The following is a 19,375-nucleotide window of genomic DNA, read 5'->3' on the forward strand; positions in this document are numbered from 1 at the left end:
ACCCGCGCCGGGCTCGCAGCCACTTCCAGCATGTCATGGGTTTGTGGTTTTTATTGGTTTGTGTGGTTTTTCCCGATGATAGAAACATTGGAAGGCACAGTGGTAACGATTTGTAGCATTCTAACCTTGTACCTCTGAAAAGCCCAGAAAACAAGGGGGCGAGCGGAGCGGCCGGGGGGGGGCGCTCCCGCCGGCCCCTCTGCCCCACGGCCCCAAGAAACGACTTTCTACTCTTAATTATGAATGAGAAGCAACGTCAGGGTCAGCGTTTCGTCCTGCACTACCCCTCCAGACACAGAGTTGGCACTACAGGTCACCGTAACCAAAAGAACCCAAAAAAAACCAAGGGGAGAGGGACAGAAATCAGACCAAAAAACCCTTATTTACAGTAAAATCTTCTTCTTAAAAAAGTTAATCAGTACTATTTTTTTACAGGAGCAAAAAAGTCTGAAACGAAGGAACAAAAGCTTACCATAGTCACTAAATTTTTAATATATATTTATATATATATTTATATATATATATATTTGTCATAGGTCTATAAGATCCATCTGTTCCTCCTACCCTAAGGAATGGCTAATGTCATCGCTTCCGTTTTCATTAGGACGTTTGCTGGTTTTGGAAAGATCTGGGCAGCAAAGCTTCCCTTTGAATATCCAGTAAGTAGAAACACTAGCTGTCTAGCACACCAACAAAAGCGCTCGTTTTGCTCTCCTTCAGAAGTACACTTTTTCATTATTGCAAGTTTACAATTTTAAATTAAATAGTTTTTTTTTTTTTTCTTTTCTTCAGACTTACAAATTAATTATATCTTTTTTTTTTTTTTTCCAAAAGAAGTTTAGGCACAAATGCATTGTCCCACAGTGTGGAGAAGATTGCCATTCAGTCTCTAGGCTGCGCACGGACAGCTCGGAACATACTGCGTTAGACATTCTGCGTGATATGTTAAAGAGAGGCGGCCCTCAAGTTGCACTTGGTTGTTTGCTCGTTTGTCTTTTTCCTCTCGGTTTAAGAATCGGGAATGCTGAAATCTCTTGCGTCTGCGGTTCTTAACTACTCAGACTTGTCTTATATTACAAAAAAAGGGGTTAAGGAGAAGTGTTTATGTGGGTTTAAGATAATACAGCTGTTAAGGAAGTGGTCTCTTGCTTAAATGAAGAAATGTGGCAACTTGGACCTGCGGAAGAAACGAAACAAGTTGTTCTTAGTGGAGGAGCGTTGAGCGCGTGGCCCTGCGCCCGCCGCTCGGTGACCTGAATCCATTCCTGCGGGAACTGCGCTGAACCAACTCGCCCGCCCCAAACTTGCCTGTTTTTACATCTGTCCCATGTGATTGGAGGCGTCTCCCATCCCGGGGTGCGGTCCTGCCAGCGAAAGCGGAGGAGGATCTGAAGACACCTTCTCTTCTTCCCTTCTTTTCAGACACGCCGCTTTCGGGTTCAGGTTTCTTTCTGTTCAATTGAAGCAAAAGGACGTTTCAAATATTCACTTTTTCGTGCTGTCCATGGCACAAACGTTCCAAATCACTAAAGGTCAGTTATTTGCTCCAGTCCCCGAGGCTGCGGCCGGGCCGGTCAAGCGCTGGAACGCAGCACGACCCGCACGCGAGCTCTGCAAACACCCCGTGTGCTCTGCAGAGGAGCAGCCCAGCTTAATACTGAGGTCGGATCTTGCTACAGAACGTGAAACATGTCAAGGCCCTTCCCCAGCGCCCCAGTGCCATCAGGGAACACAAGTGCGGTGGGTGCTCGAGGTGCCCGGCCCGCTCTGGGTGACAAGGGTCGGGCATCCCTGGCCACGCTTCCCCAGCCAAAAACCATGTGAAACCCATGAGGGATCTATGGGATTCGCGGAAATGAGCTTCTTGGAGACATGGTTTAGTGACAACCTTGGGTTAACGGTTGGACTCGATGACCTTGAGAGTCTCTTCCAACCAAAATGGTTCTGGGCATCCTGGGGTGGGTTAGAAGGGGGTGGTCAGCAGGTCAGAGAGGTTCTCCTGCCCCTCTGCTCTGCCCTGGGGAGACCACACCTGGAATCTTGTGTCCAGTTGTGGCCCCTCAGTTCCAGCAGGACAGGGAACTGCTGCAGAGAGTCCAGCGCAGCCACCAAGATGCTGCAGGGAGTGGAGCATCTCCCGTGTGAGGAAAGGCTGAGGGAGCTGGGGCTCTGGAGCTGGACAAGAGGACACTGAGGGGGGACTCAGTCATGGGGATCAGTATGGAAAGGGGCAGTGTCAGGAGGATGGAGCCAGGCTCTGCTGGTGACAACCAGTGACAGGACAAGGGGCAATGGGTGCAAACTGGAACGCAGGAGGTTCCACTTAAATATGAGAAGCAACTTGTTTGGGGTGAGGGTGTCAGAGCCTGGCCCAGGCTGCCCAGGGGGGTTGTGGAGTCTCCTTCTGTGCAGACATTCCAACCCGCCTGGACACCTTCAAGGACACTGACCTCGGACTTGCTGCTCTAAGCTGAGGATGACGGCCACAGCCTGGTGTAAGATCAGGAGCTTGGTCTGGGGCTTGTCGCTCTTGAGGTGGAGCTGCACCATGCGGCCCAGCTCCTTGAACGCCTCGTTGATGTCGCGGACGCGCAGGCGCTCCCGGGCGTTGTTGGCCATTCTCCTCTCCTTTTCCCGCTCGGCTTTCTGCTCCGGTGTCAGGTCTTCGTCGTCGTTATTGCTGGGAGACAAAAGGAATACATCATTTTCTAATGATGTGGGAAACAAGGAGGGCAAAGGTCTTCAACAGAGCTTGTGCAAAACCGGGGTTACAGGTTATGAACAGACACCTGAGCAATTCAGACACCTGCGCAAAATTCAATCTCCTTACATTTTACACTGAGGAAAGTCTTGGTTTGGTGCGAAGTTTTACATTCTGCAAGGCAGGACTGTGGGTATTTTAAAGAAGCAAAAAGGTAGCTTTTTTTTCAGTACCATATTCTATCACAGCCAATATTGCAGTATTTTAAATGGTGGCAAATCACTCGTTGTCACTGTTTAACCCCAAAGGACACGCCGGTGGCTCCTGTGCTGCTCCCAGCTTTGCTGCCTGTGGGTTTGCAGCACTAAGGGGAAACTTCTGCATCCTTTCGGCAACAAAACCGCGTTCTATCCAGATAAAACCATGATTTCAAATTGCAAACACATCCGCTGGTGAGTCACTGGCACTATGTAATTTGAATTGGCTATGCAAATGGAGTAATACATTTTCAGCAGCGCTACCAACGTGGATTGAGATTTATAACTAAATATCAGGAGTAACCTTTTAAAGCTGCAAGCATGTTAAAAGCAAAAATGTTAGCCTACAAAAGCTTCAAAGCACAGATAAATATGCAACAGTGACAGCTTATTTGTTGAATTAACAAGAAGTGCGATCACCTCACATCGGCACAAAGGTGCTTTCTTCTTACCGTATCACAAATGCACATGAAAGCTTCACTTCTACACATCAACACATTCACTCAGAGAAAATCCTGAATGTCATGTATTTTTTCCCATCATAAGAGATGTGAATATAATACATTTAAACAGCAACGAGTGCTGGTCGATAGGTCCGAGTCTGCTCAGGCGCGTCTTACCTGGGCTTGGTTTATTATATAGGCGTGCGAGGACAAAAAGGCCGTTGAATGGTTACAAAGATGCCCTGCACAAAGCAGGGCTGTGCCTGCATTGCAGCGTTTTTGGCTGCCATGACAAGTCTCTGCAGCGCTGAGCTGGACCTGGGGCCCCGTGGTGACAGGTAAGCCAGGCAGGTGGCCATCAGGGACAAAGTAAAGCCTGTCCCGTGCTCAGGGTCACGTTTGCAACACTCAGACACTGTCCGTGTTCACCATCAGTTCCCAGAATCCGGCTACAGCTTCACTAATACCTTTCAAAATGTATAAAGAATATGGCGAACAAGTAAAGATGTGTAAATCCTCCTCTTAAACCTGTGGAGCCCTAGACATTTACACAAGTTGAGGGCCGGGAATGACCAACCTATTGCACAGATAAAGGAAAATCACACGGTTCATTAGGTCAGATGCAAGTGCCATCAGCTCTTTGGCACATTTTCAAAGATATAACAATCCGTACTGTATTCCAATTTGCAAGCATAGGCAGAAAGGAATAACAGCCCAATTAATACATTTGAGTGCAACGCAATTTCTTGCAACTTGCTCAGTGTCCAAATTTGGCAATTGCTGGAATTTGAGGGCGTCCTGGAGCACGGGCCCCAGGCGGGCACTCGGTACTGCCAGGACCGCCACGCCGTTCCACTCCGGCTGTGGTTTTACCTGCCAGGAGAAAACCGCAGTTTCCTCCTGTTCTGTTCACTTCATCGAAATCCAGTAAAGGAATTAAATGAAGCGACACTATTATATACTGTTACCTAGATCTTGACCTAGTAATTGATTTGATATCCTTCTTGTCATCCTCTAGTTTCTTGTCCTCAGACGACTTGGTGTCCTGGAGGTTTTCGTCTCCCTCGTCGTCAGATTTGATTTCGGAGCTGCCCGAGGAGACGCTCTGTCCCTGCAGTCCGGTCGGCATGCCTGCGAAAACACAAGGACCAGCTGCCGAGCGACGCTTAAGCCAACGCCTGACCAACCTGGGGCTGTGTCCCCTGTCCCCGGTGAAGGGGGACAGCCCAGTGCGGCGGGAAAATAATCCAAATATTGGCTACAATGAATGAGCAAGACCTCGTGTGCTGTTCTAATAGTCTGGGCTCTTTCTTCTGTGCTTTAATGGGAAGATCAGCTGCCTCTAGGAACAAAGACCCCCCCGATGTCCCCTGGGTTTGGTTAGGATGGGTGAGCCCTGGGTGAGCCAAGGACGGGCATCCCGGTCCCCTGGGTTTGGTTAGGATGGGTGAGCCCTGGGTGAGCCAAGGATGGGCACCCTGGGGCCACCCGAAGCTGGTGGAAATCCAACAGGGCTGAGTCTCCCCCTGAACTCCCACCTTTTGGATGTGTTTTCTACACTCTTAATCAGCCCTGGTATCAAACTGGCTGTCTGGAGGTCACTTGTTTGCAAGTTGTGATAACGGGATAAGTTGTGATAACTAGTTGTGATAACAGAACTAGTTGTGATAACAGGAGCTGTAATCGCGGTGGCACGTCCAGGACGGGGTGGGCAGATACTCACCCCTGTACGGGTCCTGTGGCGGGTTCAAATCTGGGGACGTGGCGGACTGGACGGGCAGCTGGGGCACCGGGACCTGGTTTGGCACGAGCGAGTGGCTCCCGCGGAGGCTGACCCCATCCTCGCGGTGCGCGCCGACCTGCGGGGACACAGCCGGTAACAGACACAGCCGGACAGGGAGACGGCGAGGGACAGGGAGACGGGGCGCGGGGACGTGTTTCACTAGAGGGCGCAGATGGCCCGTACAGCTGCACCGCGCACAGCTGTACCATGTACACCATGCACAGCCAAATCGTGCACACTGTGCACAGCTGTACGGCACACCGTATACAACTTGCACAACCGTACCGTGCACACTGTGTACACCATGCGCAGCTGTACCATGCACACCGTACACACCTTGCACAACCGTACCGTGCACACTGTGTACACCATGCGCAGCTGTACCATGCACACTGTGCGCAGCTGTACTGTGCATGCCATGCACAGCTGTAGCATGCATGCTGTGCACAAGTTGCACAGCCATACTGTGCACACCATGTACGCCATGCACACCATACATACCCTGCACAGCTGTACCATCCACACTGTGCACAGCCACACCATGCACACCCTATATGCCATGCATAGCTGTAGCATGCATACCATGCACAACTTGCACAGCTGTACCATGCACACTGTGCACACTTTGCACAGACACACCGTGCACACCATGCACAGCCATACCATGCACAGCTGTAGCATGCACACCGTGCATGCCATCCAGAGCCTTACTGCGCACACCCTGCACAGTGTGCACCGCTGCACCATGCACACTGTGTACACCATGCACAGCTGTACCCTGCACACTGTGCACACCCTGCACAGCCATACTGTGCACACCGTGTATGCCATGCACAGCTGTACGGCACACTGCGCACAGCTGTACCATGCACAACTGCATTGTGCACACCATGCATAGTTGTACCGCGCACGCTGTGCACACTGTGCACAACCACACTGCATACAGTTGTACCACATGCACCATGCACACTGTGATACCACGCACAGCCGTACCCTGCACAACTGTACTGCACACACTGTGCACGCCATGCACAGCCGTACTGCGCACACTGCGCACAGCTGTACCATGTACACTGTGCACATCTGTACTGCACACACTGTGCATGCCATGCCGTGCACACTGCACACACCGCGCACAGTTGTATCACATAAACCACGCACACCGTGCACAGCCGCACTGCGCACACCACATACAGTTGTACCACATAAGCCACGCACACCGTGCATCACACACACCGTGTCCAGCTGTGCCACGCACACTGCACACCTGCACCGTGCACGCTGTGCACATCCGCACCGCACACACACTACAGCCGTACCGCGCACACCGCGTACAGCCGCAGCGCGCACCGCCGGCGAGGACGCGGTGCCACACGCCTGGTGACAAAGCCGGCAGAGCAGCTCAGGCAGGTAAAACGTCAAATCGTCTCCCAGGGTGCCGGCGCCGAGCGCACCGAGTCCTGCCCATCTGTCTTCTATCATGTCCGCCAACAGAGCTGACAATTATCTTAATGCCCATATGCTTAATTGTGAGCTCCTCAATTCCCCCGTTGCCGTCGGAAATCCTGCAGGAATTTCAATTTGGCATTCCGCTGGCATTTGGGGCGATGGGATTGGCGGCCCTGCCGGTTGTTCCCCCGCAATGGCGGCGAAGCCTCTGACAGCAGGAGCCCCCAAACGTCACCGCGTGTCACCAAAGACGAGAAGCCTCGTCCAAATGAGCGCTCGCTGTATTTCATTAACCACCCGGTCCCAAACCCGAAGACTCTGCGTGATGCAGCAAGAAGGGTTTATTAAACACTTGGAAACGCGTCGTGCCCCCCTCGCCGCGGGTCGGGGTCGCTCCTGCGTTACATAAAGGAGACCACCGAGAAAAGTAAAGCATCCAAAGAGCAAAACTGTAGGGACTTGCAGGAGGTTTTAATATAGAAGCACCCGGAGTGGTAATAGCGGTGCTGCTCAGAGCTGCGGGGTACGGACAGACGCGCGGAGGGACAGACAGACAGAACGTCCCTGCACGCTCCCACCAGAAATCGCTCTTTATTCTCAAAAAGTAAGTACTGGGGCAGATAAAAAGATGGAGGGATGTTTCTAATCAGACTTACAAGATAATATAGGATAATTGTTAACAGCAAGTCGAGACCGCAGGCAGAAAGATAAAAGGGAACCCTGCCAAGGGGAACTTGAGAAAATCTTTTACTACGAGACCAAATGCAAATAACCGAAAGCAAGTGCAAAATAGCGGAGAAAAAACCCCTCTCCTTGTTGAGACGTTTGAATTTTCAAACCACGAGACGCTAAGAAAAGACTGGAAGGGGCATCATTTGGTTTTAAGAAAGCATCAGATGTCACGGGGCGCTTAACGGCTGCGCTCCCGCAAATCTCAATGGGAAAACGCAATGAAACCCTGAGGACGTCTTGCAGGGGAGAAAAAGGGGTTTGTCTCCATACCTATGCAAGAAAAGAGCCAGGGAAATGGGCTGTTCTTCCCCATCCCCTGCTCACCATTCTTCTGTGATCATCAACAGCGAGCAGTTTGGAGGATTTTTAAATCAATGTGTTGAATGCAAAGAAAACGCGCCATAAAGTCACCACCGCTTTACCGAGATAAAGTTTTCTTTCTATTTAAAACAAAGATCTCCTGACATTTCTTCTCCTGTAGGTTGTCAAGAGACGGGGCAGGTAACCATCTATGTCGCATCTCACAAGGGAGGGATAACAACTACCAATTCTCTTTCACACCCCGCCCTGTGGTCAGTGTTGCGTGGTGATTTCATGGCCAAGCCATGGCCATCCCTACAGGAGAAAGGACCATTTCTCCCCCCCATGACTGACATGAGCTCATTTTCCCCCATGTCCAGATGGGATGGTGTATTTTCCGACACACAGAAAGACTTTGACTCCACTCAGGCTGCAAACATCTGTGTGTATGTGAATGTATCTACAGGAACAGATGCAAACCAACCAGGAGCAGAGCACTATGAGGGCTGATTCTGCCGCCGCATCTCCCTGCCCATGGGATGCTCTGTCCGCTGTGAATACCCCAAAAAACCACTTTTACAACAAATTTGAGGCCTCAGATGTCCCCTAAAACGGGCTGTCCATTTCCCGCTCTCTTTAACCATCATTTTCTTTCCTTCTTTGAGCATTGAAACGCTGCCACCCAAGCAGCCCGGCACCTTCTCAAGAGCATCACCACGTGCCAAACGTGTCTCAGAGCCACTGGGGACGCGACTTATGTCAATAAAGCCCGGCCTATGCGAGGTGTTAGGGCCCAAAAGCAAGATATGGCTGCGGGCAGCTCCCTGCAGTGCTGGGACACAAAGATGCTGCATTTTGCGCATCGGGACGCTGGTTCGGCTGTTATACAAACAACAGCTCTGCCCCGAGGCGGAGCCAAGATACGAATCGTTCCCCCCAGTCGGGGAGTGGAGATGAGAAATAACACTTATCTTTAGAGAATCAAACTCGCTTTGAAGTTGTATTAATATTTGATTTAGCCCCATCTCTTTAAACAGGCTCCTAGTGCAGCGCTCAGCAGATTGGAGTCAAAACCACCAACCTGACAAAGAACACATCCTAAAATGATACGGGAGGTGGGAATGGGCTCTGCTCTTGATGTGCAAATCTGTGCCTTGCATCTCGGGCACATGTGGGTACTGAGCACGCTGTGGTATGAGATACAGCCCGATTGATAACCTAGCCCAAGGGAAAAGCCCATGAGAAGCCCCAGTTTGCTGGTTTGGTGGCTATTCAAGTTTAAAAAGTAGCGGTAGATGGAAATCAGAGGATGACACGTACCGGGTACCTGGCCAGACGGTGCCTGAACCGCACTTGCGTTCGGCTTTTATGGCATTTCAAATTTTCAGTAGCTACGTCTTGTCTTCTCTTACCTTTGCATTTTCGTTTTATATACGGTGAGAGGTATCAGTGCCAGTGTCAGGTTTTACTGGTTATGCAAGTGTGTGTGCATCCCAGATTGCCTGCGCTATCTGCACATTCATCGGGGACGCGAAGCCGCTTGAAGTAAATAGGTGGCAATTAATTCTCGGATACTCAGCATTTCATGCCGGAGATGTTTTCCTGATAAAGAACCCCAACTATTGTGCTGTGTCTCAGCTGCTGGTTTCACCAATGGTGCCTCCAATTGGTACGTCCCAATGGCACCTGCTAACCTGTATTTTGCTTGGAATCACCTCAAATTCCGTGTGTCGTGTATATGATGATGGAAACTTCATCCTCCAGAGCAAGGAAACACCTTTCTGCCCCAGAAGTGCATCCTGAGCAGCAAGAAATGGTCCTAGAGACACTTCTTTTATTGCTTACAGATGGGCATTGGAAGTTTGGGCATGGGAAGGAGCAGCCACGAGCTGTAAGGAGTTGGGGGCACTGCACCCCTTTCCTTACAGTTAACCCTCCTCGTGCTGAGAGCTGACTTTCCTACTGTTGAAATACAAAAGAAAACCTATCGCCTTCAGCCTTTAAGCTCCGCTTAGGAAGAGATTATTCCTAACCCGCCGATATCACGAGCAAACGCAACGAGCAACACGCTTTGTCCCTCTAAACCCCATGACCTTGTGTTATCCACTTAGATAAATAAAAGCAGGCGGCGGGCAAGTTGTAAGGTGATGCATGTTAACATGTGTTCAATATTGTCAAAATTTATAAGGCTGACAGAAAGCAGATTTGTGCAAAGCCCTGAGAAACCTCTAGCGCTATATTAAAAAGGGAACAGCGCAGGGCACTCCGACACAAATGGTCTCGCACTGTATGTGTGGATTATTGGTCCAAATTATTCACTCTTATTTAACTGCACCAAAGTCTTTCATCTCCACGCTATACAATAATAGTTTCCATATGACCGGTGGCTCGGCTATAAATAAGATCAAAAGAAAAAGAAAGGATTTAATAAAAATCAAGAAAAAAAAGAAGACATTAAGAGTGGCATTAAATCAGGAAAAAAGCCAAGTTCCCATTTCTTTCTAGAGCAAGAAGTAGCGCTGGGTCGCGAGCAGCTCGCCAAACCCCTTCTGAAAGCGCTGCTGGAGAGCCAGTTGTGTGCAAACGCCGCTGAAACCGAGCCCAACGTGGCAAAGCCGGGCTTTGCCGTTCAAAGGAGGGGGAAGCGCAAGCGCCACGTCCCCAGGTGAGGCCACGGGAGCCGCCCCCGGCACTAATTCCCCCCACTTCCCCACCACGGGAGATAACTCAAGTATTTTAAGGGAAAGCAACCGGTTGCGACCTATTCTGGAGAAGGGGTTGCCATGGCCGGCGGAGGAAGTCACTGCAATAATCCCTGCGATTTCTTTCCAACAGAGATGATTATTCATTGAAGTATTGGCTAAATCCGGAGATATAAAGGGTCCTAAAGTGCAGGATTAGGAATATTAAGTCTTCTTTGCCGAACGGCTGGGGAGGGAGGGGAGGAAATGATGCTGCGAGCAAGTCTGCACGCCTGGATGCTTCATTTTGGTACCCAGCCCAGAGTATCCTCACCCTGGCTGCTGCCTTCATCCCCAGCATCCTCATCCTCACTGCTGCCTTCATCCCGAGCATCCTCACTGTCACTGCTGCCTTCATCCCCAGCATCCTCACCCTCACTGCTGCCTTCATCCCCAGCATCCTCACCCTCACTGCTGCCTTCATCCTGAGCATCCTCACCCTCACTGCTGCCTTCATCCCGAGCATCCTCACCGTCACTGCTGCCTTCATCCCCAGCATCCTCACCCTCGCTGCTGCCTTCATCCCCAGCATCCTCACTCTCACTGCTGCCTTCATCCCGAGCATCCTCACCGTCACTGCTGCCTTCATCCCCAGCATCCTCACTCTCACTGCTGCCTTCATCCCCAGCATCCTCACCCTCACTGCTGCCTTCATCCCGAGCATCCTCACCCTCACTGCTGCCTTCATCCCGAGCACCCATCCCGCTCCGCTCCTCCAGTTCACCATATTGCACCAAAAAGCAGTTTAAGGAGCAGGCAGCTGTGGAGCCCAAACCCGGGAAACCAAATCCAACGGGTTTAACCACAGCCCTAATTAGCTGGTTTCGTAATGAAAGGAGCCATTGTGCGAGGACAACGCTTTCCAGAAAAGGTGCCGTTTAACTAGTGGTCAGTGGTTTCTCTCCCGGTCAAAACGAAGTTTATAGCTCCGAAGTAATTTAAAAAGATGATAGTGGCTGTAATTGCGCAGCATTAGGAATGTCAACCAATTAGGCAGAAAATGGTGCCATATAAAACCCGCACCGGTGCCTGTTCTGCCCAACTTCATTCCAATAAGGTCATTCTGCCCAGGTTTTTTTGGTAATATATACTATACCTGCTAACTAAAAAACACAGACAAGCAAAACCAAAGCCCAGCTGCAGCTGCTACAACCGTGCGAAAGCTTCGGAACACAAAAGACACTGCAACAAACCAGCAAAAGCCACATTTTGCCTTTTAAATAACGCCAAGTCGCTTGACTTTTTGTTTATGTAGGGATGACATAACCCAATTACTTCATGAGCTGCTACTTTAACTCCTAGGAGTGGAAAATTCCATCCGTTAATGTAACGTGGATGTAAAAAGCTGGTCCTGGCCTTCCCAGCACCAGCTTAGAAATCATACAGCCCAGTTTGTGGGTTACGCCGATTTTAATCGACGCCTTTGTGCGCTGCCACAGAATAAACGTGTTTCCTAAGAGCAGCGTGACACAACCCCCACGTTGTGCTCATTGCTGCCGCTTTCCAGAAGGTTCTTTGCGGGTGTGGGGCGGTTTGGTCTCAGCTTTACGAGCACACCTCGCTGTTGGTGACTGTTTCCAGCCCCGCAAACGCTGGTGTATGTGCTGAACCTCAACGTCACGCCGGTCCCCGCGGACCCACGCGTGTTTGTGCGAGCTGGGGGTGCGCGGGGTGGGAAAGCTGAACCTCTCCTGCCCCACGGGCCCCAGAGCCCGCAAAGGGCCCGGCTTTGAGTGCTGCCCGGCTTTGGGTGCTGCCCGGCTTTGGGGGGCCCAGCAACGGCTTTTCCCCCCGAGCTCCTGCACTGGATAGCTGGGATCTCAGACACAGCCTCAGTTTGAGCCTTTCCTGCTGTAGTTCTGATTGAGGAGCAGGCAGGAGCAGGCAGGAGCAGGCAAGGTGCGGGCAGGGCACACAGGGTGCACAGGCAGGAGTGGGCAGGGGTGCAGGCAGGAGCACAGGCAGGAGCACGCAGGGTGCAGGCAGGAGCATGCAGGAGCAGGCAAGGCGCGGGCAGGAGCTGGCAGGGTGCAGGCAGGAACAGGCAGGGTGCGGGCAGGAGCACAGGTAGGAGCACAGGCAGGGTGCAGGCAGGAGCACACAGGGTGCAGGCAGAAGCACACAAGGTGCAGGTAGCAGCAGGCAGGGTGCAGGCAGGAGCGGGCAGGGTGCAGGCAGGAGCAGGCAGGGTGCAGGCAGGAGTGGGCAGGGTGCGGGCAGGGTGCAGGCAGGGTGCAGGCAGCAGCAGGCAGGGTGCAGGCAGCAGCATACAGGGTGCACGGCGGGCACAGCCGCTCTCTACAAGTTTCCGGCCCGTACCTCCCACTGCTACTTTATTTACTGCAGCTGGCCGGCCTTTTATAGCCTGTTTCATGTATTAAAATTCAAATGTGGAAAACATTACCAGTATCCTCCTTGATTTTTTTCTCTTTTTTTTAAAATCCCCCCCCTCTTCAACTTCCTTTTCAGCGTGGAATGTATCAAATGGTCAAAGGCGAACTTCAGCCTGACTCGACTCCCAAACTATTTCCTTTGTTCTGATGTTTTCCCTTCCAAATTCAGACCAGTTTTCCAAAAGAAACCATCGGGCCCGACTCGTTTCGCCCGAGCGGCGGTTGCAGACAGTGAGTAATGCTGCAGACTGGGGGTTTTCAGAGAAACTGCCTCATTTGCTTCGCAAAGCACCCGAATTCCGCTCAGCCACCTTGCCACTTATTTAGCACAGTCCAAACTGAAACCGGTCCGACCCCATCGCTCCTGAACAAACAAGCGTCTCCGCATCCCTAAAACGCGAAGGAATTGCTGGATGCGTTGCTCGCTGTCGCTGCTTTTTGTTGTCTCAATCTAAGCTCACCTACATCTGGTAGTGAAGTGAGGAGCACAGATTGATGGAAGGAGCCGCCTCTGAAGCGATGCCCCGGGTGCGTGTTGCAGCGGTTTAACATATGCAAAGCCAACAAAGCTAGAAAAGTTAAGCTCTTTTCTCTTGATTGAGAGCAGATATGCAGGAACGGTTGTAAGTCACAGATCTGGCTTTTAATAAAGCCAGATTTCTTCATTAAAAGAAGTTTTGTTGAAACACTGGAGGAAAAAAATAGCTTTGTACCACCGAAAATCTTCGGTTATATGTATCCCAAGTGTATTTAACATATTACCTGAGGCCAAGCTAAATTACAATCTCGACTTTCCTTTTGTGAATTCTCAGCGACTGCCACACAGCAAAACAATGTCTGCTTCATGCTCCTTTCACTGGGAAGGGGAAAGGAGCTGGATTGAAGGGAGCTGCTGAAAAAGCACCTTTTACCTCTCCATCCGCGCTTAACATTTTGTGTCCTTTTGAATCCGCAAATGGCGCAGGCAAAGTCACGGCTTTTAATGCTATTTTACCCGCTTTTAGTGCCGTTTAATTTAACGAGGAGCAGAGCCTGCCCTAAGAATATCAAAAAGAAGCAAACCCCTCCTTATTTTCCTTTCTCAGGTGCTGCATTTCAACAACCGACGTTACATTTTACTAACCTGAAGTAACAGGAATTATGGGCGTTGTATGCGGTCAAGTTGAAGGGGAGAACTGTCCGGTCAAGGGGAGCTGGGTAAGGACACCTGAAAATCAACCTGGGGAAGCAGGAGACAGCTGGGATGTTTTAATAATGGTCAATCTGGGTCGTGAGAGCTTTGGGTGATGGTCAGGCTTGGGTTAGACAAAAAACCCCATGGAGAATTCTGAGGGTTTGGGACGGCCCTGCTGAATAAATCCCCGCTCTCCCCAACACTGGATGCTCATTATTGGATAATCACCTAACCCACTGTCCCCAGCAAGCAGCGGGGACGTGGTAATTATGGGATAATTGGCCACCAGAAGAAGCTCCTTCCTTCCTCACACTCGGGCATCAAAGTTTGCCTTTCTTTTTCTTCTTCCCTTGCCAAAAGAGAAAAGGAGGAATCCCGCCTGAATCCCTTCAAATCAAACTCGAAATGTTTGCATTTTCCAGATGATGTCTAATCCTATTTGGAATGCTTCTGAACATTTGGCCTTGATTACATCGTGGAGCAACGAATTTCACAGGTCATTGTGTGTTCAATAAAAAGTATTTCTTTTTGTCAGGTTCACTGAATGTCCCCTTGTTCTTTAATTATAAGGCGGGATGAATAGGAGAGCTAGATTTACCTTCTCTATGCCGCCCATTATTCTATGTACCTCTATTATGTCTCCTCTTATTCATCTCCTTTCTAAACAAAATCAGCGCAATCTGTTGGGGCTCCCTTCATATGAAAATCCTGCCATGCTCGCAACCCTTCCTGCTGCTCGTCCCCAAACTCATCCTGCTACACTTTGAGACGGGAAACCAAACCACAACACAGGGAACATACATACAAGTATGTATATGTAATCATACACCCACAGCATATACCATCATTTGGGTGCACCTTTTCAATTCAATGGGCTTTCGGGCTTGTTTTTCGGGACTCTTGCACATGGAGGAGCAGTTTCCAGGTGGCTCCAGCAGAGGCACACGCTCTCCTCCCGACATGGATGCTTAATTGCAATTCCTTCTCCTAATCTGCCCTGCCCTTAGGCTGCGGGATGAGCCGGGATCAAGCCCAGTCCTCCCTGCCCTGCCCTTAGGCTGCGGGATGAGCCGGGATCAAGCCCAGTCCTCCCTGCCCTGCCCTTAGGCTGCGGGATGAGCCGGGATCAAGCCCAGTCCTCCCTGCCCTGCCCTTAAGCTGCAGGATGAGCCGGGATCAAGCCCAGTCCTCCCAGCGCCGCGCAGCAGCGACCAGCTCACCAATCTGTCCATTCCCTTTCTCTTCTGCTATAAGATTTCTGTAGACTCATATGCCTTATGTAAGCTACTCTTCCTTATTATTTTTGTGACATTAAAGAAGATTGAAGAGACAAGCTTTTCCTTTGCAAGAGAGAAAGCAATGGCAAAGTTGCAAGACATCTGTCCTGGAGACCTGAGCGGTGCATGAAGAGCAAATTACAGACCTAATCCCATGGGCTTTTGTGGCACGTCACCCAGGCAGGCAGCAGTGACCAACCAGGGACGCGGGGACAGGAGCTTGTGAGCCCGAGGAGGCTCAGCAAAGCCCGGCTTTGTGCACCGCTTAGTTCACACTGGAGAAGGGCCGTGTCATCCTGAGTGAAGCACAGCCCACAGTGAGCTCACCCAGCTCTAGCTTCTCCCCTCTCCCCCCGACTTTAAGCATGTGTTTAAAACAAGGCCAGGATTAGCTACCGTTCCTTAAACCTTCAGCCCTGCATGCCAAAGCTGAGCCTTACAGTAAGAACTGCACCCAGATTCCTAAGCCAGAGGTGGGTCCCGAGTAAAACGCAACACTGGTGACATCGTTTCGAAAGCAAAAAGGGACACACGTTTCAGGAGCCCTCAGCCAACTCAGGCTTCGTTAGCAGGGACAGTTAACGAGCGGCTGGGTACCAGTGACACCAACCGCTGAGGGCACAGCTGGGGACAAACAGCAATGGGGACACTCGCTGGTGTCTCATGCGCATACACACATTTTGGTTGGAAAAGACGCTCAAGATCGAGTCCTGACGTTAACGTCTCACGTCCCTGAGAACCTCACCTGTGTGTATTGTCAACCACTCCAGGGCTGGTGACTCCAGCACTGCCCTGGGCAGCCTGTTCCAATGCCCCACAGCCCTTTGGGGAAGAAATTGTTCCCCACATCCAACCTCAACCTCTCCTGGCGCAACGCGAGGCCTCATACTGTTGCTGGTTACTTGGGAGCACAGGTCAACCCCTCCATGCTCCACCTTCCGGGCAGTTGTAAGAAGGTCTCCACTCAGCCTTCTGTCCTCCACAGCCACACAACAGCTCGCACGCACACCCCGCCCAAGGGAAAAGCAGCATTCTGCCCGCAGGTACGCGCACCCCGGTAGGGAGAAGCCGGGACTCACCATGAGCGAGTGGCGGTTGGCGGAGAGCAGGCCGGTGCCGTAGCCGGAGCCCAGCCCGGCCATGGCTCCGTTGTGCGAGGGCCCTATCAAGCCGTGCATGTCGGCGTGGCCGCCGGGCATGGCGGTGGCGGGGCCCACGGCGTGGTTGCGCAGGACGTGGATGGCGTCGTCCAGCCGCTCCAGGCGGTCCTCGATCCGGCTCTGCTGTGGGGACACACAGAGCGGGAAGAGCATCAGCAGGCGCCGGGCACCGGGCGCTGCCCGGCGTGCGTGGGACGGCGCCGACAGCCCGTCCTCCCTTCTCAACCCCTTGCTCTTTATTTCTCTTGCTTTGGGCCTTTTGGTTCGTTTTGGTTTCTATTTCTTTTCTCTGTTTCCCTCGGGTAACATTTAGAGTAGCGTCGCGGGGAAGGAGAGAGCATGGTTAACACGAGTACAGCTTTGATTTTCATGGGCAAAACAGGTTCAATGATTCCTCATGAACATAATCATTACAGTACATATGTTGCCCTCTGTGTCTTTGAAAAGTTTTAGTGATACTTAAAAAAATAATAATAATAAAAAAATAAAAAAAGAAGTAGAAGTAAAGAAACAAATATGCCTCTGATCATAATCAATCTCTGACCGGGATTTTCCTCCCCCCGTCTAATCCCAGGATCACACACAAGGAGAAACTACAGGTCCTACGGCTGCGGCTTCGCCCGCCCGTCGCACAGGACGTGTCCGTGTGTCCTGCTTGGGGAACGACCCGTCTGCGGACCGGGGAACCTCAACTCTTTGCTCTTTCATTAAGTACAAAGGGGGAAGCTCACAAGGACCGTCCTGAAGCACTGGGGAACCTGAGCTGCAAACAGGATTAGGCAGAGCTGCTGGATCTCTTCAGCACATCCCTAAACCAACCCATTGCTCTCCAAATAACTAAAAAACGTCCAGAAGACAGAGAGCCTAGAAAATATCGCAGTCAATCATGAGAAACATTTCTGTATCGGGGCAGGAAAACAGTCCATGCTGATTCCTGACCTTGGCAAACGGCTAACGAAGCCAACAGGAGCGCGGTCTCGCCCGCTCCACGGGTTAAACGCTGCCCTCTCGGCAATTAGCTGATTGCTTTGTTCTTAAGGAAACTTTGAAGCTCTAGCGCTACGTGTTTTACACCCGACAATATGTCAGGCATTCCACACCGCTCACTGAAACCACCTGCACTTCCACCTGAGACCAACAACCAACCGAGAAGAGCGAGCCGGAGGACACGGGGCTTTGTGCAGTCCTCCTCTGTCCCACTGTGCCTTTGGCCAGCTCCGGCTCTCGCTCACCCTTCCATGAAGGAGGGCACAAGTCTTACTGACACCTCTTTAACCCTCTCTGCCACATGAGCATTTAGGAGCAGCTTGGCCGGGTAAGCTCAGCTTGCTGGTGTTTCCCGGGGAGAGATGCGAGCGATGGGCCAAGGTCCTGCGTGACAGCCCCACGGCTTTGTGCTCCCCTTTGCTCCTCAACCTATTCCATCCACCTGCTCAGCAGCCCCTTATTTTTGTGGTCCTCGCTCCCCTTTTCAATAGTTTCAACACAACATCCCCGGTGGAATAGGAGACCCTGGCCAGCAGCACCTCAAACCGCATCACGGATCTCCAGAGCACCCATGAGACAAATTGAGAGGTGGGAAAATCAAGCCTAAGTGGTCACTAACGAAATGAAAACCTGTGTGAGAAGAATGGATGAGAAATGGAAAGAACAGCAAGTAAAATACTGAGGCAGAGGAGGTCACCAATCAAAACATACCAAAGAGTGTAAGGGACCTTCATAATTGGGAGATGATGACGCTTGACCTCCATTTCTAGACCAAACAGCTGTGCCTGCTAATAGTAAAATCGGAATTACCATTAGAACTATGCAAACAAAAATGTCTTTCAAACTTTTTGGACAGTTTTGTAGACACGTAAATGCCGTATTCCAGATAGACTATAGAGCAGACATATGGAGAACTTCCAAAATACACACGGATGGAAAAGAAAAACGAAAAAGAAAGGTATTTAGTAGCGAAGCACATAGATGCAGGCCACAGAGCAACTCCGCACCCAGGGCCGCATTCAGCGCAGCTCAGCGAGGAGCAAACGTGGCGCTGGTGGATGGAGGAGCCACAGACAACACGCTCCACGCCGCCCATGACCTCGTCCCACCAGCGACCTTACAAAATCTTTAATGAAATCATAATAATACTAATAAAAAATGGCGAGTGAAAGCACCGCACGCAACATTCACGTATAGGCCGATAAGGTTTGCGCTCTCTCGGGGCGGAGTGGTCGGTCTGAGCCAAAACCTTCTGGTTTGTATCCGCTGCTCTAATCCTGCTCCTGTTGCCGCGGGGAGAAAAGGGTCCTGCTCCCCGCAGCCCTTCCGAGGCAAACACGGGGAAAATAAGGCCTTTTTTAAAGTATTTTCCCAACAGCTTTTATATATAGATATATATAGCACAACGCTCAGATAATTTATAACACTCTTTCGAACGAGTGATCTCCTGAACGATCTCGAGAAGCGGGGTTAAGCATCTGAGATGGCACTATCAGGATTTGACCCGTGCTGTCTACACCGAGCGGCGCTTGCTTGGACTGGGACAGCCCAGGGTGGAACTCATGGCAATCTGGTTTTAGGCTCCCACAGTTACGATTTTGTTTTCTCATAAAAGTCAAAATTATGCCAGTTCTAATTAAAACTTAAATCTTCCCTTCTCTGGTCCCCATGGAGCTTTTAGTTGAGGTTTTGCTACAGCACTGAGCTGCGATCTTTACTTTTGAAACAGTTTTGAACTTGATATCCTTGAGGGAAAGCGTCTTGCATGCTCAACGCTTTCAGCTCCTATTTAAATGCACTTATAGTCCTTATTTGTATTTATTTTGACACTGGGTTCTCCCTCTTTCCCCGCAGAGCCTGCAGAAAGCCCAGCAGCCCAAATTGAAATGGGATGTCTCCCTTTGGCTCGGCCCCTTCCATCGGGAAGCACCTTGTGAAGAGAAACGCAGCCCCAGTGCTGGGGGTGCTAAAATTGTGG

The 19,375-nt window shown here is 50.9% G+C and overlaps 1 protein-coding gene across 1 annotated transcript in view; it reads right to left on the minus strand.

Moving 5' to 3' along the window:
- Nucleotides 1-598: 598 nt before the first annotated feature.
- Nucleotides 599-19,375, minus strand: part of TCF4 (transcription factor 4) — a gene marked incomplete at its 5' end in the record, with an annotated part of 165,992 nt that continues 147,215 nt past the window's right edge. Inside the window, 7 exons of the mRNA XM_080362853.1 lie at nucleotides 599-1,177; nucleotides 1,309-1,451; nucleotides 2,451-2,680; nucleotides 4,370-4,532; nucleotides 5,125-5,260; nucleotides 16,330-16,533; nucleotides 18,109-18,185. Of these exons, the coding sequence (XP_080218979.1) occupies nucleotides 1,315-1,451; nucleotides 2,451-2,680; nucleotides 4,370-4,532; nucleotides 5,125-5,260; nucleotides 16,330-16,533; nucleotides 18,109-18,185 (947 nt within the window). The 3' untranslated portion in view covers nucleotides 599-1,177; nucleotides 1,309-1,314. The remainder of the gene's footprint in view (nucleotides 1,178-1,308; nucleotides 1,452-2,450; nucleotides 2,681-4,369; nucleotides 4,533-5,124; nucleotides 5,261-16,329; nucleotides 16,534-18,108; nucleotides 18,186-19,375) is intronic.

The sequence above is a fragment of the Nesoenas mayeri genome, assembly GCF_963082525.1.
Source record: "Nesoenas mayeri genome assembly, chromosome: Z".
Lineage (NCBI taxonomy): Eukaryota > Metazoa > Chordata > Aves > Columbiformes > Columbidae > Nesoenas > Nesoenas mayeri.